General features: G+C 43.2%; 1 protein-coding gene across 1 annotated transcript; it reads right to left on the bottom strand.

Moving 5' to 3' along the window:
• Positions 1–3,403: 3,403 nt before the first annotated feature.
• Positions 3,404–23,527, bottom strand: LOC129868227 (NEDD4 family-interacting protein 1-like). Its single transcript, XM_055942018.1, has 7 exons — positions 23,324–23,527; positions 17,419–17,506; positions 17,014–17,144; positions 13,945–14,032; positions 13,609–13,733; positions 12,920–12,986; positions 3,404–4,975 (listed from the first exon to the last, which is right to left on the bottom strand). Exons 1-7 carry the CDS (start codon positions 23,351–23,353, stop codon positions 4,872–4,874), a joined length of 633 nt encoding a protein of 210 aa, XP_055797993.1. The 5' UTR covers positions 23,354–23,527; the 3' UTR covers positions 3,404–4,871.
• Positions 23,528–24,006: the final 479 nt, after the last annotated feature.

Here is a 24,006-nt window from a genome sequence, read left to right as displayed (position 1 = left end):
TTTGTGAGACGCAGAGTAGGTGAACAGATGATCTCTGCATGTGTGGTTTCCACCGTGAAGCATGGAGGAGGAGATGCGATGGTGCTTTGCTGGTGACACTGTGATTTATTTAGAATTCAAGGCCCACTTAACCAGCATGGGTACTACAGCATTCTGCAGCAATATGCCATCCATTCTGGATTGAGTTTAGTGGGACTATCATTTGTTTTTCAACAGGACAATGACCTAAAACACACCTCCAGGCTGTGTAAGAGATATTTGACCAAGAAGGAGTTATGATGCTGCATCATCTAACCTCAACCAAATTGAGATTTTTTTGGGATGATTTGGACTGCAGAGTGAAGGAAAAGCAGCCAACAAGTCCTCAGCATATATGGGAACTCCTTCAAGACTTTTGGAAAAGCATTGCTCATGAAGCTGGTTGAGAGAATGCCAAGAGTGCGCAAAGCTGTCATCAAGGCAAAGGGTGGCTACTTTGAAGAATCTCAAATGTAAAATATATTTTGAGTTGTTTAACACTTTTTTGGTTACTACATGATTCCATATGTGTTAATTCATAATTTATGTCTTCACTATTATTCTACAATGTAGAAAATAGTAAAAATCAAGAATAACCCTTGAATGAGTAGGTGTGTCCAAACTTTTGACTGGTACTGTATATGAATAATTCACCTGGATTACATCACTGCTAGAGCAGAGGGGGGAGGGATAGGAGAAAAGAGCAGACCCCCTCCCTCACCCTGCTCCTCTAGTATGAGTCAGACAGGCCAGTTCCCTTGATGCACTGCAGAAGCATAGTGTGACGTCTCCCCACGTCTCCGCCCCCCGACTGAACCAGCTTTCTGTCTCACACACACGCCAACACCACGGAGCAAACACACAATCATCCTCACCAGCGAAATAACAAATGAGATGCGGAAGACAAGGGATGCGACACTCCAAAATAACTTCATTCATGAGCAACATTCAGATGTTTCCTACCAGGTTTAGCACAGAGACAAAAAGGCATGATTCACTTTAACAATGTAAGCCTGTTTTGAAATGATGCCACTGGGGTAGGCGAGGCTGAGGGGGAGTGAGTCAGAGTGGTGAGGATGAGGAGCAGGTGAGGATGAAGATGAAAGCGAAGCTGAGGGGGTGTGCTGAGCGGAGCGCCAAGTCAGCACGTGGGGTGTAGAGCGTCTCTGGACTACCTGCTGTCTTTCCCCCGTGGCAACGGCAGCTCGACAATGAGTCACCGCTGCTCATCCGTAACCCCCGGCGACCAGCCCTCCCTCCTCCCACCAGCCAGTGCTAGCTAGCATCCTCTCCTTTCCTCCCACCAGCCAGTGCTAGCATCCGCTCCTCTCCACCCACCAGCCAGTGCTAGCTAGCATCCTCTCCTCTCCTCCCACTGTCAGGCTGACCTTATCAGTACAGAGTCAGCCCCTTTCACAGCCCCTGCCACCCATCCCCCAACAAATACTCTTTCACACACACACACACACACACCACCCATATGAAGGGAGTGAGGGAATGGGAGATGGGGAGGGCCAGGATGACTCACATGTCAGTGGTGACAGGCGACACACCTTCCTCCACACCAACCTGCTTGCTAAACCCCTTCCCCTGAAATGTGTTTATTTTTTACAATGAGGTCATTTGACTGCCTACAATTTACATGACGCTGATGTGGGTTGTAACCAATACCAAGTACTAAGTGCTTCTCCCCAAGGAAGTCACACAGGACAGGGAATAAGGTGATGGCCACTTAGCACCTGGGAGCCAGTACACATGGGCCATAACACTGAAGCAGGAAGAGTAACCCGGCTCATTTCCATCAAATCGAAAAGTCCGTTGATACACTATTTATACAAAAGTATGTGGACACCCCTTCAAATGAGTGTATTTGAACATTTCAGCCACACCCGTTGCTGACAGGTGTATAAAAATCAATCACACAGACATGCAATCTCTATAGACAAACATTGACAGTAGAATGACCTTACTGAAGAGCACAGTGACTTTCAAAGTGGCACTGTCATAGGATGCCACCTTTCCAACAAGTCAGTTCGTCAAATTTCTGTCCCGGTCAACTATAAGTGCTGTTATTGTAAAGTGGAAAAGTCCAGGAGGAACAACGGCTCAGCAGCGAAGTGGTAGGCCACGAAAGATCACAGAACGGGACCGCCGAGTACTGAAGCGTGTAGTGAGTAAAAATCTGTCCTCAGTTGCAACTCACTACAGAGTTCCAATCTGCCTCTGGAAGCAACGTCAGCACAATAACTGTTAGTCGGGAGCTTCATGAAATGGGTTTCCATGGCCGAGCAGTGGCACACAAGCCTAAGACCACCATGCGCAATGCCAAGTGTCAGCTGGTGGGGTGTAAAGCCGCCATTGGAAATGCCTTCCCTAGAGTGATGAATCACGCTTCACCATCTGTCAGTTGAACAGACTTATCTGGGTTTGGCAGATGCCAGGAGAACGCTACCTGCCCCAATACATAGTGCCAACTGTAAAGTTTGGTGGAGGAGGAATAATGATCTGGGGCTGTTTTCCATGGTTCGGGGTTGGCCCCATAGTTCCAGTGAAGGGAAATCTTAACACTACAGGATACAATGACATTCTATACGATTCTGTGCCTCCAACTTTGTGGCAACATTTTGGGTTCCTGTTTCAGCATGACAATGCCCCTGTGCACAAACAAGGTCCATACAGAAATAGTTTGTCGAGAACGGTGGAAGAACTTGACTGGTCTGCAGAGCCCTGACCTCAACCCCATCGAACACCTTTGGGATGAATTGGAACGCCGACTGCGAATCAGTTCAAATCGCCCAACATCAGTGCCCAACCTCACTAATGTGCTTGTGTCTGAATGGATGTTCAAACATCTAGTGGAAAGCCTTCCCAGAAGAGTGGAGGCTGTTATAGCAGCAAAGAGTGGACCAAGTCCATATTACTGCCCGTGATTTTGGAATGAGATGTTCGACAAGCAGATGTCCACACACTTTGGTCATGTAGTGTACGTTGAGAACAGCGATAGGATAGTCTTGGTACCAGTCAGTTAGGCTATCATTCCACCCCTTACCATGCTAAACATTTATCTTAGGCATATGACACAAAGTACAAGGAGTGGAATGTTAGCTAAAAAGACATTTTTTTTTTTTACCCAGGCTAGGTATAGGATACAAGTTGACAGAAGATACTCTTTTAGATGACAAGTAACAAGGAAGCTCCACCCCCTCACCTCTGTCTACTTTATCGCCGACGTGATGCTATGGGGCGTTAACCCAAAATGCAGAAGAGAAGACATCAATGAAAGTGTTCTTATTCAGTTACTTACAGCCAGTGCATTCAACTACGGTAGGTAAAACCACCACATATCAGTCATAAAACTTTCCTCAATAAAACTACGTTGTCAACATATTTTGACAGTGATTTATTTAATGAAATCTAGTACACACAAATGCTCTGAAAAGTGTACATGCAGGCTCACATTATTTAAAGCGTGGGATTTCAACTTGGTGATGCATTATTTCAGTCCCTCAAATGTTTATAAATAAAGGTGTTGAACAAATTGTAGATGTGTACAACAGTTCAGCCATGGTAGGCTAGCTGTTCTTGAAGATTAGCTATTGCAATCTTCAGACTTGAGCAATTTAGATAAACATTGCAACATCGGGGAAAAGTGCACTTCAAACCATCAAACATTTATTTGGTGAAGGCTCTTTTACTCTACGTACAGCCAAATTAAGAAATCAGGGCATAAACACATCAGCTTCTCCCTCCCACTGTCCTTTGGGTAGTGAAAACACTAGGTAACTCAATTGATCATATGATACATTAAGGAACCACCCAGCACCTATATCTTCATGTGTATTACACCAGATTCACTGACCAATCCCAAAAATGGAGGGAACTATTCACTGCAGATGTGTACTCTACTACCCCAACATCCATCTCAACCTACCTCCCCACCTCCCTCATACCCGCAGTAATACAGAAATACATTAAATACCCCAGAACGATTGTTAAAAAACAAAATGCAGTAGACTGTAGAGATAGGTAATTATGGTGATAATAACAAACCGAATACTGATTTACAAGGGTTGTGTACAAAAACCTGCGCCAATCAAAATTGTCGATGCAAGTTAAGGATTGATGAGTGTCAAATACGATTGGTACATAAACCTGAACAGTTCAACCAATTTTTAGTCGTCGTGCAGGCCTCCCTTAAAAGAAAGAAGAGCTTAGTCTCAAGGGGACTCCCTGCTTAAATAAAAAGGTGAAATCAATTCCTCAGATACTCCTTAAATGTCTGAAATGCACTGACAAACCCTAGCAACAAGGTTCCAACGCATACCTCGATCACTGTATTGACTGAAAATGACGCTTGAATACAAAATCATTCCGTTTTCTACACATTGAAGGTAACATCTTAAGACAGACTTTAATTTCATTATCATATACACATCAAGAAAAAAGCACTGCTTTTGATAAATTTAACTCAATGCTCCGATCCACAGACAAAACTCAATGGTACTGTCACAGGTTCAGCATACAGCTGAGTAGTCTCCATATCAAACACTTTGAAAGAGGACAGAAAAAGACAAGACTGCCCCCTATTGGCTAAAAGGGGCTCAGTACATAACCATTGCTACAAACTGATAATAATATGTAAGGCATTATTTATACATCACAGACTTGATTGCAAATAGCACTTGACAAACCACTAATGATTGAATAGTTACAGAATTGTCAACATCCACCAGTTTACATCAAGAGACCGAAAGTGTATCGTCCGATTCAACGGCAGCAAAACATTTCTCAGCCTCCCGTGATGGAGTTTAGAAGCCAGAGCAAACTTCTCTATAGAAGTCAGATTTCCACTTTTAGTAGATGAAAAGGACTCTGGTTCGCGGGAGAGTAGAAAACGAGTCAGCCATTTTGCGTATCTTGGCGTAGTTGATGAATCCTCTGAGGAAGAGCAGGAATCCTGGAAGACAGAACACAGGAGTCATTTTTCTACAATGTTTTTTTGGGGCAGCAACTCAACTCCCAGCATCAAACAAGGCATTCTTGTTAGTGTGAGTGTTAAATCTTCATGCATACTGTCCATTCAATAGATACTACAGTTGAATGGCAGGAACACGGTTACCGAGATTTACCTCCCAAAACGACTATTTTTTCCCGGGAAAAATAACTGCAAAAAAACGGTAAATTATAATAAATGATTTATATGAACAGCATGGCGTGAACTGGAACTGTTAAATTATATGTGATGTCTAAATCTGTCTTCTCTACAGCCTCTGCATGATGAATCATCAACACTCAGGATGGGCACAGACCCATCTCAGATTGGAGCGCAGTTCACAAATGCATGCAGATCTTATCTCATCATGGTAACTGTTTTTCTTGTGACAGTTAGGCCTACATTTGCAGCAGCATAGTCTATAATATAAAGATCGAATGTGCGTCTAATTTACCCATCTCCACCTGGCTTTCAGGGTCACCATACTTTTTTTAATGTAAAGATTGTTTTATTTATTGCAGCTGCAGAGTTTTAAAAACAGCCTATCACTCAAATATCGTTGCTTTAAATCTCTCTCGCTCTCTCATCGCATCCAAAATATATAATCCAGTTCTAGAGTGATATATAACCCTATATGTTCTGGCCTACCTCTTTCAGGTAATACGTTTAATGCAGTATTAGCCTTATTTTTATCATTAATGATGGCTTATGAATAATACGCTTCTAACTTATAGCCTCTGTCTCTTCTGCAATACACAAGCACCTGTGCTCCACTAGCCTCATAAAAAAAAAAAACACTCCTTAGCTCTTGGAGTCCCATGCAGGAAAAGCTAGACTAGAATAGCTTGCTGGACATTTTTTATACCAATAGACTATTCAAAGAGGTAAGCAAGTTTGTATGCTGAAAGTTAAATACAGCAGCCAATAGAAATCACGGGTAGTTTGAAAGAGCAAATGCACGATGGCAGTAGGCTATAGCAGTTATTTATTCATACCCATAACTATTCAATGATCTTTGTCAAGAGAAGTGAAAACCTTCTGCATCCGATTCTATAATAATCAAGGATGTCATTAGAATGACAAAACATATTTAATTTAACTGTTGAAAGCGAGGAAGAAATTAAACAATAGGAGAGAAAGAGCCTACTAGGCTAATAACATTAGGGGAAATATTAAGATAAATGTATACACATTCTTCAAAGTAGACACTCCTTGCCTTGAGAGAATTGCACACTTGGCATTCTCAACCAGCTTCACCTGGAATGCTTTTCCAACAGTCTTGGAGTTTCCACATATGCTGAGCACTTGTTGGCTGCATTTCCTTCCCTCTGCTGTCCAACTCATCCCAAACTATTTAAATTGCGTTGAAGTCAGGTGATTGTGGAGGCCAGGTCATCTGATGTAGCACTCCATCACTCTCATTCTTTATAAAAAATGTATTTTATTTAACTAGGCAAGTCAGTTAAGAACAAATTCTTATTTACAATGACGGCCTACACCAGCCAAACCCGGACGACGCTGGGCCAATTGTGCTCCGCCCTATGGGACTCCCAATCACGGCCAGTTGTGAAACCCTGGTTCGAATCCAGGCTGTGTCTCTAGTCACGCCTCAAGCACTGAGATGGAGTGCCATAGATTGCTGCGCCACTAGGGAGGTGTGTTGGGTCATTGTCCTGTTGAAAATCAAATGATAGTGGGACTAAGTGGAAACCAGATGGGATGGCGTATCTCTGCAGAATGCTGTGTTAGCCATTCTGGTTAAGTGTGCATTGAATTCTAAAGAAATCACAAGTGTCAACAGCAATGCACCCCCACCTCCATGCTTCAGGGTGGGAACCACACATGCGGAGATTACCCATTCACCTGCTCTGTGTCTCAAAGACACGGCAGTTGGAAACAAAAATCTCAAATTCGGACAGATCAGACCAAAACGACAGATTTCCACCAGTCTAATGTCCATTGATTGTGTTTCTTGGCCCAAGCAAGTCTCTTCTTATTATTGGTGTCTTTTAGTAGTGGTTTATTTGCAGCAATTTGACCATGAAGACCTGATAAACACAGTCTCCTCTAAACAGTTGATGTTGAGATGTGTCTGTTACTTGAACTCTGTGAAGCATTTATTTGGGCCGCCATTATCTGAGGCTGGTAACTCTAATGAACTGATCCTCTGCAGCAGAGGTAACTCTGGGTCTTCATTTCGTGTGGCAGTCCTCATGAGAGCCAGTTTCATCATAGCGCTTGATGGTTTTTGCAACTGCACTTGAAGAAACTTTCAAAGTTCATGACATATTTCGGAATGACTGACCTTCATGTCTTAACTTCTTTGGGATAGGGGGCGGTATTTTGACATCCGGATGAAAAGTGTGCCTAAAGTAAACTGCATGCTACTCAGGCCCAGAAGCTAGGATATGCATATAATTGGTAGATTTGGATACAAAACACTAAAGTTTCTAAAACTCTTAAAATAATGTCTGTGAGTATAACAGAACTGAAATGGCAGGCGAAACCCAGAGGACAAACCATCCCAAAAAAGAAAAGAAAATCATCCTACCACTGATTTCAATGGCTGGCAGTTATAATAGGGCGAAATCGTGCCCAATTGCAGTTCCTAGGGCTTCCTAGGATGTCAGTCTTCAGAAAGAGTTTCAGGCTTATTTTTAGAAAAATGAGCCAGAAATTGTAGTTTTTCTAGGTGGCTCCCATTTTGGCTGTAGTGTTTCCAAGCTTGAATGAGAGTGCGTTCTTTGGTATTTTTCTCCGGTAAAGACAATAATGATTCTCCGTCTTAAATTGTATCATTTATTTGCGTATTAGGGTACCTAAGGTTTGATTATAAACGTTGATTGACTTGTTTGGATAAGTTAATTGGTAACGTTTGGGATTCATTTTGTATGCATTTTGAAGGAGGGAAACCGAGTGGATTATTGACTGAAGCGCGCCAGCTAAACTGAGTTATGGATATAAAGAAGGAATTTATCAAACAAAAGGACCATTTGTAATGTAACTGGGACCTTTTGGAGTGCCAACAGAAGAAGATCTTCAAAGGTAAGGCATATATTATATCGCTATTTCTGACATTCGTGTCGCAACTCCCTGGTTGAAAATGATTTATGCATGTGTGTGCTGGGCGCTGTCCTCAGAAAATCGCATGGTTTGCTTTCGCCGTAAAGCCTTTTTGAAATCTGACACAGCGGCTGGATTAACAACAAGTTAAGCTTTATTTTGATGTATTGCACTTGTGATTTCATGAAAGTTTAATATTTATAGTAATTTAATTTGAATTTGGCGCTCTAATTTCACCGGACGCTAGCGTCCCACTAATCCGCAAGAAGCTAAAGTAATTGACTGTCATTTCACTTTGCTTATTTGAGCTGATCTTGCCTTAATATGGACTTGGTCTTTTACCAAATAGGGCCATCTTCTGTACACCACCCCTACCTTGTCACAACAGCTGATTGGCTCAAATCCATTAAGGAAAGAAATTCCACAAATTAACTTTTCAAATAACATTTTTTTATTTGTCACATACACATGGTTAGCAGATGTTAATGCGAGTGTAGCGAAATGCTTGTTCTTCTAGTTCCGACAATGCAGTAATAACCAACGAGTAATCTAACAATTTCACAACAACTACCTTATACACACAAGTGTAAAGGGATGAAGAATATGTACATAAAAATATATGAATGAGTGATGGTACAGAAGATGGTATAGAGTACAGTATATACATATGAGATGAGTATGGTAGGGTATGTAAACATTATGTGGTATTGTTTAAAGTGGCTAGTGGAAAAAAAATTACATACATTTTTCAAGTGGCTGGAGTTGAGTCAGTATGTTGGCAGCAGCCACTCAATGTTAGTGGTGGCTGTTTAACAGTCTGATGGCCTTGAGATAGAAGCTGTTTTTCAGTTTCTCTGTCCCTGCTTTGATGCACCTGTACTGACCTCGCCATATGGATGATAGCGGGGTGAACAGGCAGTGGCTCGGGTGGTTGTTGTCCTTGATGATCTTTATGGCCTTCCTGGGACATCGGGTGGTGTAGGTGTCCTGGAGGGCAGGTAGTTTGCCCCCGGTGATGCGTTGTGCAGACCTCACTACCCTCTGGAGAGCCTTACGGTTGTGGGCGGAGCAGTTGATACAGCCCGACAGGATGCTCTCGATTGTGCATCTGTTGAAGTTTGGGAGTGCTTTTGGTGACAATACTAATTTCTTCAGTCTCCTGAGGTTGAAGAGGCGCTGCTGCGCCTTCTTCACCACGCTGTCTGTGTGGGTGGACCAATTCAGTTTGTCCGTGATGTGTACGCCGAGGAACTTAAAACTTACTACCCTCTCCACTACTGTCCCGTCGATGTGGATACTCCCTCCGCTGTTTCCTGAAGTCCACGATCATCTCCTTTGTTTTGTTGACGTTGAGTGTGAGGTTATTTTCCTGACACCACACTCCGAGGTCCCTCACATCCTCCCTGTAGGCCGTCTCATCGTTGTTGGTAATCAAGCCTACCACTGTAGTGTCGTCTGCAAACTTGATGATTGAGTTGGAGGCGTGCATGGCCACGCAGTCGTGGGTGAACAGGGAGTACAGGAGAGGGCTCAGAAAGCACCCTTGTGGGGCCCCAGTGTTGAGGATCAGCGGGGTGGAGATGTTGTTACCTACCCTCACCACCTGGGGGGCGGCCCGTCAGGAAGTCCAGTACCCAGTAGCACCGGGCGGCGCCGAGACCCTTTGTCTTGAGCTTGATGACTAGTTTGGTAGGGTATTATGGTGTTAAATGCTGAGCTGTAGACTTTTAACATGGCACACATGTTAATTGAAATTCATTCCAGGTGAGAGAATGCCAAGAGTGTGCAAAGCTGTCATCCCGGAGTCGCCTCTCCACGGTTGACGTTGAGACTGGTGTTGTGGGTACTATTTAATGAAGCTGCCAGTTGAGGACTTGTGAGGCATCGGTTTCTCAAAGTAGACACTAATTCACTTGTCCTCCTGCTCAGTTGTGCACCGGGGCCTCCCACTTTATATTCTGGTTAAAACCAGTTTGCACTGTTCTAGTACACAGCGTTGTACAAGATCTTCAGTTTCTTGGTAATTTCTCACATGGAAGAGCCTTCATTTCTCAGAACAAGAATAGACTGACGAGTTTCAGGAGAAAGTACTTTGTTTCTGGCCATTTTGAGCCTGTAATCGAACCCACAAATGTTGATGCTCCAGATACAACTAGTCTAAAAGGGGGACAGTTTTATTGCTTCTTTAAAATCAGGACAACAGTTTTCAGCTGTGCTAACATAATTGCAAAAGGGTTTTCTAATGACCAATTAGCCTTTTAAAATGACAAACTTGGATTAGCTAACACAATGTGCCATTGGAACACAGGAGTGACGGGTGCTGATAATGGGCCTCGGTACGTCTATGTAGATATTCCGTTAAAAATCAGTTGTTTCCAGCTACAATAGTCATTCAGAACATCAACAATGTCTACACTATTTCTGATCAATGTTATTTTAAAAATGTACAAAAAAAATGATTTTCTTTCAAAAACAAGGACATTTAAGTGCCCCCACTTTTGAATGGTAGTGTGTGTGTCAGCCTACCAATTATACAAATAGGCCCTACTATATTTCAAAATTAAAATCAAATTCGCTAGCCTATACTTGTAACTTTGTAGGCCGCATGTGCAGACCCAGAATCGCATGTTCTCTCCCTGCTTAATCATGGTTTGAACGATGTGTTCCAGTCCATATAATGTCATACAGTTCGCACTCAAAAAAATTGGCCTACTGAAGCTAGTTTCAATTATTTACCCAAGAGAACATATAAGCTACATATATGGGCTTTTCTGTTGTGCAGTAGCCTACATCATATATGTATTGGATAACACTACAATCATTTGGGCTTATTAAAATGTATTTCATGTATGGCTCAGGTAGCTACAGGCTTGAATTAATCAAATCCAGGCATTTACCTATTTATATGCTTTAATGATTATTTAATGCTTTTGAATGACACTTCCGGTTTTAGCGGGAAATACTGGGTTACCCAGGAGAAAAATGATTTATTCTCGGGATGGAACATTTGTAAAATACCCGGAAAAATATTCAACCCTAATAGATACCGCTGGTTATTTCTACAAATAAAAATGGAGCCAATGTGGTTTGAACCAAATAAAATGGACTTTCATGCAGTTCCATGTGCACTTAGGAATAAAGTGAATATATGCAAATTGGCCCATAACTCCACCTATAGACCAACATAGGTCTAGGACTATACATCCTTTAAGCAGGGTTCATACAGACATTGGCAAGTCATTCAAGGACTTTCAGAGACTTTATCAAGCACTTAAATGTAATTTAAGGCCCTCAACATTATACAATTGTATAATTGATATAATTGTACATATAGGGCCTAATATAGTAGCCTGTGTGGCCAACGCAGGCACACATAAAGCCATGAATAGCCGTAGCATTAATCTCAACATCTGAAACTCACTAACGCAGTTTGTACAATGAGAGAGTGACCAAAAACCATGTTTATTTTTTAATGAAAGGATTTGTATGGAAAACCAAGTGGATGCCAACAGATGTGGTCCTCATAATAACCACACATGGTTTTACTGCAAGAGTAGCACAACACCCTCCAATCGACGGGAAACAAACGAAAGTGGCCACATCTCTCACAAAAACAAATAAGTATGAGGGACCAGGAGAACTTAGAAACTGGCTACAATAACTTTTTATGCACCAAATTGAGGAAATGTCATAAAAAAAAAAAAAGGTAGGCTTATTACAGTACTTGAATTTGAGCTCCAAATAGGCTACTTCAAGTCCCTTGTATGGTTTAAAATTGCAGGTCTAACATAGAAAACAAAATGTTGTTATTTCATTACCAGATCATATCATGAATAAGCCCATTGTCATTCAATCCAGAATAATTCATAGGAATAGCGTTTGGGTGTTGCGTACTAGTCTATCCTACACAATTGTGCACAGTAGACTCAGCGTCCAATCCGAGGCATAAAAATATTAACTTGCTGCTTTTCTGTTTAATCTAACGAGACCCTGCTGTAAATCAAGCAGACAACAGAGCAACATCAATTCTCTAGGGATGTTAGATCCAACGTGGATCCAGGCACGACTGTCTTCACCGGCATAACGAATGAGACACCAAAATATTCTGGACGTTCCTCGTGAACACTTTTTCCCCCCAGTAAAATTGCATGTGCTTCCACAACAGCTGTTCATCACTTGACTGTCATTCGGAAAATTCCTTCCTGTATCACCACGTAACTAATCAGCTGGACACCAAATGCGCATCCAAAAAGTCTTATGCATAATTATAGAAAAACCACGTTAATGACAGTATCGATATAGGTTTTAAGCATCAAAGTAAGGTGACTTTCAGTTAGAAGCATTTGATTTTGTAATGCATACATGATTATGTGCCCATGAACACTGTTTTCACCCCGTAACATAAGGAGACACAAAATGTTACGTAGTTACACTGAATTTCTGACATCTCTATACAAAAAATAAAATAAAAACTGTCCGACAGTTAAATCTCATTCAGTTAACTGATTATTGCTTAATATATGACATAACTTACATTGCCATAAACGCAAAGTTTGTCATGTTTTATGTAACAATTTGACAAATCTGTCAACATAGGTTTTAAAATCAACTCGTGAATTTTTGTTGAAAATAGCTCTGATCCCCATTTATTTATTAATGTAAATGGGGGAAAAAAATGAAAAAAACTGGCAGATTATTATCAATGACTGAACAGCTGTAACAAGTAGTCCAGTATAGGAAGTCCTCACTGGTACCCTAATTTATAAAAAGACCCCTCTACACCAATGCATTTACCTGTCTAGTACTACAATTGAAAACTACAAACAGAGAAATGGTTGTACCTACCCATTACCAGGAACACCCACCACAGCCAGTACTGCCCATCAAAGTACCCAGGGAAGTAGGTGGAGAACTGGGGATAAAACAACCATTAACAGATAAGTGGCCCAGTCAGAGTAAACATGAACGTGATCTTGGGCTCTGGAAGAGGGAAACCTACACCAAACTGAAGTGCTTTGCCATCAGATCACTACACCAACATGCCAACTTTGTTGGGAAAGAGCTCACAAGTTAAGCGTTGCACTGCACTGTTTTACACCCGCTGTATCCTGTGCATGTGACAATAAAACTTGAAACTAAAGCTCAGAGGGTGTTGGTAGTGATATCTTGTGTAAAATAAATAAATATATAGGCACACACTAAATATTGCCTGGCCACGCCCACAGACGTTAGTTTCTCCTCTGCAATGAGTCTGGATCTGAATACCTCCCTGACCCTTCACCATGGGTTGGGCCATAGCCACGTGGGTAAAGCGGAGGTTTGAAAACGTGTCATTGGCTTTGATGCTCAGATTAGTTAGAGACGATCCAAATCGTGCCCCTCGTCACCACAAACAACTTCAAATGATTGCAGTCTCAGACTAAAGAATGTAGCAATCTACAGAACAGCGGAATAATTGAGTGTGGGTTGTCAGGCTACTGTAAATATGCTCCCAATAGTTGAATGGGTAAACTGAAATGTTAGTGATATGTTACCCGGACGATGAGGATCCACTTGATGAGTGACAGGCCAAAGCCAGAGATGGCTCCGTAGCGGCCAGCTGCTGAGGTGGTCAGACAGAAGGACAAGAAGAAACCGATCCAGTTGAAGAGGAATGCCACTGAAGAGGAGAGAGAAGGGGCTTTAAAACAGACCTGTGCATATGGTCGACTAGGATGGGCTGTTTCTTAACACAAATACTATTCTTAGATCACATCAATAACTTTATCATCAAATAAATACATAACACACCTCGTCATTTTGCTGGGTGTATTATACTAACCACAGTCTTCCCCAAGGTGGAGAAGATTCAACTTCAAGATGTGACTTACTAAAAAAGGTCAACATGAAAATCCCATCGTTGCCTATCTGTAGCTGGTCCGCATCCTCAAAGTCATCCCTGGCTGCAAAGTCATCATCCTGCAGAGATAAAGAAATGGTGGAGAATATCGTCAAGTCATTTTTGATGATGGAAACCTCATTGCACTATATCAACCAAGACAGCAAACATTTATTCTACGCACATGTCCTTCTCTTTACATCGCCCTAATGTAATGGATGTACAAGTTATTCAGCTGGAGATGTTTCAATTCGAATTTTGTCATTTTAAATGTACCTTTATTTAACTAGGCAAGTCAATTAAGAACAAATTCTTATTTACAACGACGGCCTACCCCGGCCAAACCCTAACAACGCTGGGCCAACTGTGCGCCACCCTATGGTACTCCTGATCACGGCCGGTTGTGTTACAGCCCAGGATTAAACCAGGGTCTGTAGTGATGCCTCTAGCACTGCATTGCAGTGCCTTAGACCGCTGTACCACTCGGGATTCAATGTAGTTGAAAGAACAACATTTAATGTCCTATCAGGAAATACAGCACTACCGCTCTACAGGCCGACAGATGGGTCTCTGCAAATGGCTGCCACATCCTTTTCTCACGGTACTATCCACACAGTTCCACAGCATTACTGTTGAGTTAGTACATCAAAAGTCTCCAGCCGTTCCATGCTGTACACATAGCACGCAGTGTGGCACAAAAATACAGACCAGTCATTCAGATGGACGACACGTAAGCTGGTAAGGCAAAAACATTTCCCACTAGAGGGCATAGAGGAGCCATCGCTCTCAGGGCGTGTCCGACAGTGATTATTAGGGCGTGCCTGCCCACAATGCGTGACCCACCGTTTCAAAACAGACTCGACCTATACCGAGTACAGTATAAGAAAGTATTCAGACCCCTTGACTTTTCACACATTACAGTCTTAATTAAAATGGATCACATCTACACACAATACCCCAAAATAACAAAGCAAAAACAGTTTGACATTTTTGCTAATTTATTAAAAATACTAACCTTAAAAACCACACATTGATATAAGTATTCAGACCCTTTACTCAGTACTCTGTTGAAGCATATTTGGCAGCAATTAAAGCACTGAGTCTTCTTGGATATGACAATACAATCTTGGCACATCTGTAATTGGGGAGTTTCTCCCATTCTTCTCTGCAGATCCTCTGAAGCTGTCAGGTTGGATGGGGAGCGTTGCTGCACAGCTATTTTCAGGTCTCTCCAGAGATGTTCGATCGGGTTCAAGTCCAAGCTCTGGCTGGGCCACTCAAGAACATTCAGAGACTTGTCCCGAAGCCACTCCTGCGTTGTCTTGGCTGTGTGCTTAGGGCTATTGTCCTGTTGGAAGGTGAACCTTCACCCTAGTCTGAGGTCCTGAGCACTCTTGAGCAGATGTGTCAGGGAGCTCTCTGTACTTTGCTCTGTTTGTCTTTGCCTCAATCCTGACTAGTCTCCCAGTCCCTGCCGCTGAAAAACATCCCCACAGCATGATGCTGCCACCACCGTGCTTCACCGTAGGGATGGTGCCAGGTTTCCTTCATGAGACACTTGGCATTCAGGCCAAAGAGTTTAATCTTGGTTTCATCAGACCAGAGAATCTTGTTTCTCATGGTCTGAGAGTCTTTAAGTGGCTTTTGGCAAAGCTCCAAGGAGGCTCTCATGTGGCTTTTACTGAGGAGTGGCTTCCCACTTGACAATCTACCATAAAGGCCAGATTGGTAGATTGCTGTGGAGATGGGAGAACCTTCCATCAGGACAACCATCTCCACAGAGGAACTCTAGAGATCTGTCAGAGAGACCATTGTGTTCTAGGTCACCTCCCTGACCATGGACCTTCTCCCCGATTGCTCAGTTTGGCCGGGAGGCCAGCTCAAGGAGTCTTGGTGGTTCCAAACTTCTTCCATTTAAGAATGATGGAGGCCACTGTGTTCTTGGGGACTTTCAATGCTGCAGGAACGTTTTGGTACCCTTCCCTAGATCTGTGCCTCGACACAATCCTGTCCCGGAGCTCTACAGAGAGTTCCTTCGACCTCATGGCTTGGTTTTTGCTCTGACCTGCACTGTCAACTGTGGGACCTTATATAGACAGGTGTGTGCCTTTCCAAATCATGTCCAATCAATAGAATTTACCACAGGTGGACTCCAATCAAGTTGTTGAAACATCTGAAGTATGAGCAATGGAAACAGGATGCACCTGCCCTGAATTTCGAGTCTCATAGCAAAGGGTCTGAATACTTATGTAAATAAGATGTGTTTTTATTTTTAATACATTTGCAAACATTTCTAAAAACCTGTTGTTGCATAGTCATTATGGGGTATTATGTTTAGATTGATGAGGGTATATATTTTTCATAATCCATTTTAGAATGAATCGCCTCCCGGGTGGCGCAGTGGTCTAGGGCACTGCATCGCAGTGCTAGCTGCGCCACCAGAGTCTCTGGGTTCGCGCCCAGGCTCTGTCGCAGCCGGCCGCAACCGGGAGGTCCGTGGGGCGACGCACAATTGGCATAGCGTCGTCCTGGTTAGGGAGGGTTTGGCCGGTAGGGATATCCTTGTCTCAGTATGTAAAATGTAATAAAATGTATGCACTCTACTGTAAGTCGCTCTGGATAAGAGCATCTGCTAAATGACTAAAATGTAAAAAATGTAAATGTAGAATAAGGCTGTAACGTATCAAAATGTGGAAAAAGTCTGAATACTTTCCGAAGGCACTGTATACTTACACACACCCATGGTTAAACAGGCGTACTTTTATATTATATGCAATGGGGTTCATGGAGTCACTTTCATAAACTAGCCTGCATCCAGCTCAATGTAAATTGTGCACAAAACTGATGCAAGTTTGGTTACTTGGAAGATCAGCCACGCCGTCAAAAAAAGAATGTAGAAAATGTACTCAGGAAGTATTCTGACCGTCAATAGACAGGGACTGAATTCCTTTCTGCCACACCCACGACACTGAGGAACAACACAGAACCTGGATGAACACAAAATAGTCCAGCAAAACCACAAGGGATGGTTACGTGGAGTTTGTAGTGCTGGAAGACTCACCCTTTCAGCAACCAAGGGAACATGGACTTCAGCCTTGGTTCTCTCTGCCTCGTCATAGGAAGGGAGAGTTGTGGCCACGTTGTATGACGGTGGCTTGGGGAACCTCCCGTCCTCTTTGTAGTCAAAATAAGCTACGGGAGGTAAATAAGTGAAACAAGCTGCTGTGTTACACTTTAGTGCCATATATCCCCTTTTGCTAAAATGCTGTAACACCATAAGTAAACCTAATGCTAGGCTAGCAGGGAAATCTCCTCTGTCATAAAAAAGATACTCGACTTGTCCTAGTTTAGTTCTAGACTGTAAATATCCAATGCCTCTCGAGGCAACGGTAAAGACATTGACCCCCAGGCCAAACCATAACACTCCACTGTGATCTGAGTATTTGTGTATGCATTGAACTATTACCTGCATTATCTGCTGCAATGCTGCTGTAAGGGGGTGGGGCTTCAGCTGCCACCTGGAGAACCTCCTCTGGCTCCTCTTCATTGGGCAGCTGAATAGGGGAAGAGTCAATAAACTGGTTACGCCTAGCTGACAGAGAACATCAACATGACCTAGTGAAGAGATCAGTTCAAGCCCTGGAGATAGTGCTCTTGTTTTATTCAGGCTCTAAGCTAAAAGGTCAGGCAGGTACATATTATGGCAGACTTCTGGACAGAACACAAAATAACGAACGGCGGCCGTTCTCAGTAGATCACCTGCTGGGTGACAAACTGTCGCGATTCACCATGTAGAATCAACAGAAAATGAAGGCCGATGTTCTGTAATCAGGAGACGAGGCTGTGCACTGTCGACGTTTGCTGTTTCGTTCCCTCTCGTAGAATAAAAAGAAGAAGTGGTCACACTAGGTTTCGGCTTCACGCTTTGACAGGAACTCACATGACAACCTACTTTAGCGAAATGGCAAGCAGACAGTTAGCCATTTTGGTTGTTATTTCTTTCATTTTCATAACAGGTCACTGAACGATCTATGTGAACTCCTTCGCCTTCATGAGATATGATTTAAAAATCATAATATCAAAGAAGTTTAGTCACGCCACGCACTTACAGTACCCAGGTGACAATTGCTATAAAAAGAGAAATGGCGCGACTAACTGTTTTCGTCACCATCCCGGAGTGCAATTTCAACTGCCCCAAACAGAACTTGATCATTCCCAAAATTAAAATACAATTTCTTTTATTTTGATGTTTTGATATGCCAACATGGGGCTAGGACTAGGTCATTCGCAGGGCTTTTAAAGTAATTGGTGTATATTTCATAACCTTAATTTGTTAAAAAAAAACTTTGAGCATCATGTGGTATATTGTTTAATTTATTTTGTGACATGAGTCTTTTATATCAAAATATCACAGATGAGACAAATGTTCACCTGCCCCTTTAAGGGCGGTAGGTTACCGTAGTAATGTGACTCCATTTCATGTTTGTGCCTCTGACTAGTATCCGGGGTGCTTCTCTTCCCTAACAGTTCAAACTAAACATTGAAAAACAACCTAGCTTGTGAACAAAACAATATAAATAGCCGAGGAACACAAGCAAAGTCTCACTTCTGTAGACTGTATGCATGTGCGCAGCAATTCTAAAAATGAATCTGTCACTCAGCTCTTCAAGTGTGCACACAGTCCCCAGCCAGGCAGTGTTGCAGCGCGAGGCAGAAATGCTTTGTGCATTCGGTTCAGAAGATACAACCATATTCTCTAGAATACTATAGTAGCTAGCCATACAGACAATGCAAATTGCACAGCAACTCCCTGCACGCGAAATACCCGCTCCGGGCTGGCGGGCCCGCAGACGAGCTGGGAGTCAAATGTGCATTCTAATAGGCCTATTTGCCCAACATTGGAATGATATTCTAATATTATACATTTTCATAACCTAAATAATTACATATGCGATGCCTAGCCAGCCATAGCACTGTTTGAAACCTGGACATTTTACATGGCATATCTTACCTTGCTCTTAATAGACTACATCCAAAATCCGACCATAGAAAAAAAGCAGACTTCCTGATATGCCATTGAAAGCATTCTTCTAATGTCCAAAGTCAGTAACGCAGAATCCTATTGTTGCATCTTCAGATATTCTCTAAGTTTCTACCATTAGTCTGTATATTCCTCTCTGTCGCATTATAAAAACTGCTTGCATCAGGTACGTGTTTGAGAATGGTGTTTAAACATTTTAGGACGCCCTAAATTTCGAGCCCTGAGTAGTTGATTTATGTTTTTTTGTTTTGTTATTAAAGTTGGATTTATTTTTCCCCACACAAATACAAATAAAACATTGTACTGCATAAAAACATTGAGCATGGACATCCAGACATACCCTCCAACATAGTATTTAACTGTGTATGTGTGCTATCTCACAAGCTACAACACAGAACTAAATGGGTTCACAAGCACAAGTCATCACCTCCCAGTTCTAGAAATTGTTGATTTTTATCTAATCTAGTCCCCCTCTGTCATTATTGTGCTGGCCCATTCTAGCTAACTTGTATTGCTTTTTGTCAGGCATTTCCATCCTTGTGTGTTCGCTAGCCAGCTAGTTATCGGGATATACTCGAAGCGACCTCAAAAGTTAGCTCGTAGCTAGCTAAATTAGCCACACATAGGTAACGTAGCTAGGTGGTTTGTTGTACCCGTTGTTGTTGGTGGTTGTTGACCCGCCATGTTGGGCCAGTCCCCGCACACTAGCCCATTGATCTAGCATTACCATTCCCTCACTTGGAGTTCTGCTGTGACCACACTGCTCAGCGGTGCTGTAGGCTACCAATCCTCAGTTAACCAAGTCCACCAACGCTGAGACTGACAGTCCACTCTTAACTGTGCCAGTCAGATGGCTTCATATAGGCGGGAGTTGAGTCGGGACCTTGATACATATTTAGGCGGGAGTCTCGACTCCGAAACACGAAGGGTCGGAGCCAACGTAGTATTACTTTCTAAGCATCTAAAGCCACTGCCGAGGCAATCGAAGCATACAGAGACTAAAAGCTACTTTGTTACCTTTTTCTTGGAACACACTTCTCTTATGTGAAATCCGTTCTTTCCACACTGATTCAGTGCTGTACACAGGATGTCATTCCACCCATGTCAACAGTGTGAAAAACAACTCCCAGCCTCAGATGAGCACACACACTTCTTTGCTTGGGAGCTGAACATGCTCAAGCGGACAGGGTAGAAGCTCATGCACTCTGTCAAAAATTCAAACCAAGATCATTGAAATCTCGACTTGCGCACTTTGCATCATGAGTCTACCACACCGATCAAACACTCCAGGTCTAATGACGGGTCTCACTCCCCTCGTCATCCACCGCTCAATAAACACCATAGCTCATCCTTGCCAGGGCACAAATTGACAAACAGATGTGCAATAAGATTAAATTCAACCTTTATTTAACTAGGGAAGTCAGTTAAGAACAACTGCTTATTTACAACGACGGCCTATCCCGGACCAAACCCGGACGAAGCTGGGCCAATTGTGCGCTGCCCTATGGGACTCCCAATCACGGCCGGATGTGATACAGCCTGGATTCGAACCAGGGACTGTAGTGACGCCTCTTGCACTGAGATGCAGTGCCTTACACCGCTGCGCCACTCGGAAGCAGCGGTCTAAGGTCTGTCCTCAAGCACATCCTGGCCAGGCTTCCCCTGCCGGTACCAAACCCCTACATCTGAACAGAGCGTGGTTGCTGAATGGATGACACTGACGTACTGTCCAAAAGAGCCTCCTACTCTTATGACAGACTATGAACACTAATGATGATGATTCTGTCATGTACCACATCTCTAGTATCATCTAAGCCTGCCGGTCAGGCAGTGACGGTCGACCAGAAAATACATTTGTCTGAAATATTTGAGAGGACAAGCAGGAACTTCAACGTGGAACATGCACCTACTGCCATGCATCCACATCCAAGTTTGATCAATTCAGTTTTTAAAAAGACAGACATCATCCCGATTTGGCGTGCTCCAAGGCACTTGGTTTTGTCCATTTCCACCACGTGGATAAATAATTTTCTTCACTTGTCCTGCCTGCTTCGCTTTCTTTTCAGACAAAGAGCTGCCTAACAAACAATGCAGGGCATCTGATTGCATCCTACACAGGACACATGACAGCACTGCTTCAGCCCTTCAGTTCTACCCTTCAGCCTTTCACCAAGTGCATAAGTGAAGTGCTAGCCCCCCATCGTCAAGCAGGAGTCAGGGTCCTGAACTACTTAGACGATTGGCTAATATGTGCAGGATCACAAAGCCTTGGCACACACATCCATGGTCCCACATCACCTCTGAGTTGGGACTAACAATGAACTTGGAAAATAGTTCTCTGGTACCCACTCAGTGTGTGCACTTCCTGGGCTTGACATCGGACACTCAAATCATGCGAGCAACACTCTCTCCAGAAAGAGTGGTGTCTTTGAAAAACACAAAAAGCTGCCCATTTCAATGAATTGCTGGAGGAGAGAAATACAATGGTTGCACCCAACACTTCAAATTCCCAGCGGAGTTCTTCTAACTGCATTTCACAACCGGGTGACTGACCAAATGCCTTCCAAAAGGGATGGTGAGCAGTCTGGAATTCAGTCATGGGTCCATGGAGTATGGTCAGCACCATGGACAAAGGCTCACATCGATGTGCTGGAGCTCAAGGTGGTTCACTTTGCACTTCCTCCCAGTACTGAGAGGACAACATATACAGATACGGGACAGAGAACACAACCGGTGGTTGCACACAACTGCACCAGGTAACTACTGCTTTGGGCAAACAGACACCTCACATTCTTCAGAGCAATACACCTGCCAGGGGTGGAGAATCAGGCAGCAGGCCCTCTCTCCAGAGGAGGTCCTCTTCCTTCAGACTGGAGGATATATCCCATAGTAGTGGCAATGATCTGGGCACGATTCAGAAGGGCCGTTGCCGATCTGTTAGCATCGCAAGACTCAACCCATTGTCCTATGTTGTTCTCCATAAAGGTTCCAGCAGGTGTGTTCTCTGAAGTGATGAATCACACTTCAACATCTGGCAGTCAGACTGACAAATCTGAGTTTGGCGTACGCCAGGAGAACGCTACCTGCCCTAATGCATAATGCCAAATGTACAGTTTGGTGGAGGAGGAATAATGGTCTGGGGCTAGGCCCCTTAGTTCCAGTGAAGGGAAATCTTAACACTACAGCATACAATTACATTCTAGACAATTCTGTGCTTCCAAATTTATGGCATGTTTTGGGACAGCCCTTTCCTGTTTCAGCATGACAATGCACCTGTGCACAAAGCAAGGTCCATAGAGAAATGGTTTGTCGAGATCAGTGTGGAAGAACTTGACTGGCCTGCACAGAGCCCTGACCTCAACCCCATCTTACACCTTTGGGATGAATTGGAGCACCGACTGCGAACCAGGCCTAATCACCTAACATCAAGGACTGCAGTAATGTTCCAACATATAGTGGAAAGCCTTCCCAGAAAAGTGGAAGCTGTTATAGTAACAAAGGTGGGACCAACTCCATATTAATGCCCATGACTTTAGAATGAGATGTTCGATGAGCAGTTGTCCACATACTTTTGGTCATGTTGAGCGGGGCAGCGGCCTAAGGCACTGCCTCGCAGTGCTAAAGGCGTCGCTACAGACTTGGGTTCAAACCTAGGCTGTGTTGAAGCCAGCTGTGACCGGGAGACCCATGAGGCGGCGCACAATCGGCCCAGTGTCGTCCGGGTTGGGCCGGCCAGGATGTCTTTGTCCCATTACGCTCTAGCCACTCCTTGTGGCGGGCTGGACGCATGCACGCTGACTTCGGTCGACTGTTGTATGGTGTTTCCTCCGACACATGGGTGTGGCTGGCTTCCGGGTTATGCGAGCAGTGTGTCAAGAAGCAGTGCGGCTTCAAGGACGCAAGGCTCTCCGTACGGGAGTTGCAGCGATGGGACTAGACTAACTACTACCAATTGGATATCACGAAATTGGGGAGAAACGGGAGTAAATGTAAAAAAATATCAAATAAAATGTAGTGTAGCTTGTTAGCTAGCATTATTAGCTAACGTTAGTTACACTATCAAAACATTCCCATTACGAAAGTTGACCAAGTTAGCAAAAATGCATTGCTAACCAACAAAACAATGACTAACATGTTAATGTAGCTAAAGCATCACGACGTGTTAATATTAATTTGTTAACTGACGTTTCAATCATGGTGTCATTCAAAACAACGAGGCCTAGCTAGAGCCAAACCATCACCAGTGTTTCTTGCAAACCTCTAACGTTTGCTAGCTGTTAGCGAATGCTTACCAACGTTAACTCAAAGACACGACAAACCTTTTACTCACCTGCTGATATCTAGCGCTTGGCTCAGACATCCTGATATGAACAGAGGCAAATCCTTGTATTTAAACAACAAATCAATTAGATCATCGCCAATGTAACGTTATTCAATACAGAAATTATAGCTATAACCGTAGTGTAAACTCTTTCCTCCGGACACTGTCTCTGCTCAGGTGCCGCCCCTCGTTGTTTCTTCTTCTTCGTCTTGTTCTTCTTCTTTGGGGATGGGCTGGCAGATCGCATCCAACGTTTGAGGTGCATACACCGCCACCTACTGTACTGGAGTGTAAGGCCAATCACGGCCTACCTACATGACCTTATCTTCATTAATCCTGTTCCTATTAGAAAGTGAAACAGAGCCCTAGACACCACTTCCCTCCCCCCATTACACCACCCAAACTCCAACCCTTTCACATAATCTCTCCATATCTACTTCATACAGTTCACAAAATATCAACACGTGTAATATTCATGTGTAAACATACTGAATTATAATTGGATGCATTTTACCGCCGTATCATACTGTGCTATGATTGGTTAAGACCACCCAGATGGTTAGGTCATGGGCAGTTGATCATGGTTGGAGATACGTGAACATGCAAGTTATAGCTAGCTAATAAAGACCTACGTTAAGAAATATCCTGTAGTACTGCATTTTATTATTTTGTACAAAGCGTGCAAAACAAGA

This window comes from Salvelinus fontinalis, chromosome 13 (assembly GCF_029448725.1).
Source record: "Salvelinus fontinalis isolate EN_2023a chromosome 13, ASM2944872v1, whole genome shotgun sequence".
Taxonomy (NCBI): domain Eukaryota; kingdom Metazoa; phylum Chordata; class Actinopteri; order Salmoniformes; family Salmonidae; genus Salvelinus; species Salvelinus fontinalis.
This window is presented reverse-complemented; position numbering and strand designations above follow the sequence as displayed.

What these genes read in the sequence shown, in the direction of transcription:
- LOC129868227 (XM_055942018.1), bottom strand. Translation starts at nt 23,353, where the DNA reads ATGTCTGAGCCAAGCGCTAGATATCAGCAG. An exon ending in TTCCCTTGGTTGCTGAAAGG is followed by an intron (nt 14,033 to 17,013) that starts GTGAGTCTTCCA and finishes TTATCTCTGCAG; the next exon opens with GATGATGACTTTGCAGCCAG. An exon ending in AGTGGATCCTCATCGTCCGG is followed by an intron (nt 12,987 to 13,608) that starts GTAACATATCAC and finishes TTTTATCCCCAG; the next exon opens with TTCTCCACCTACTTCCCTGG.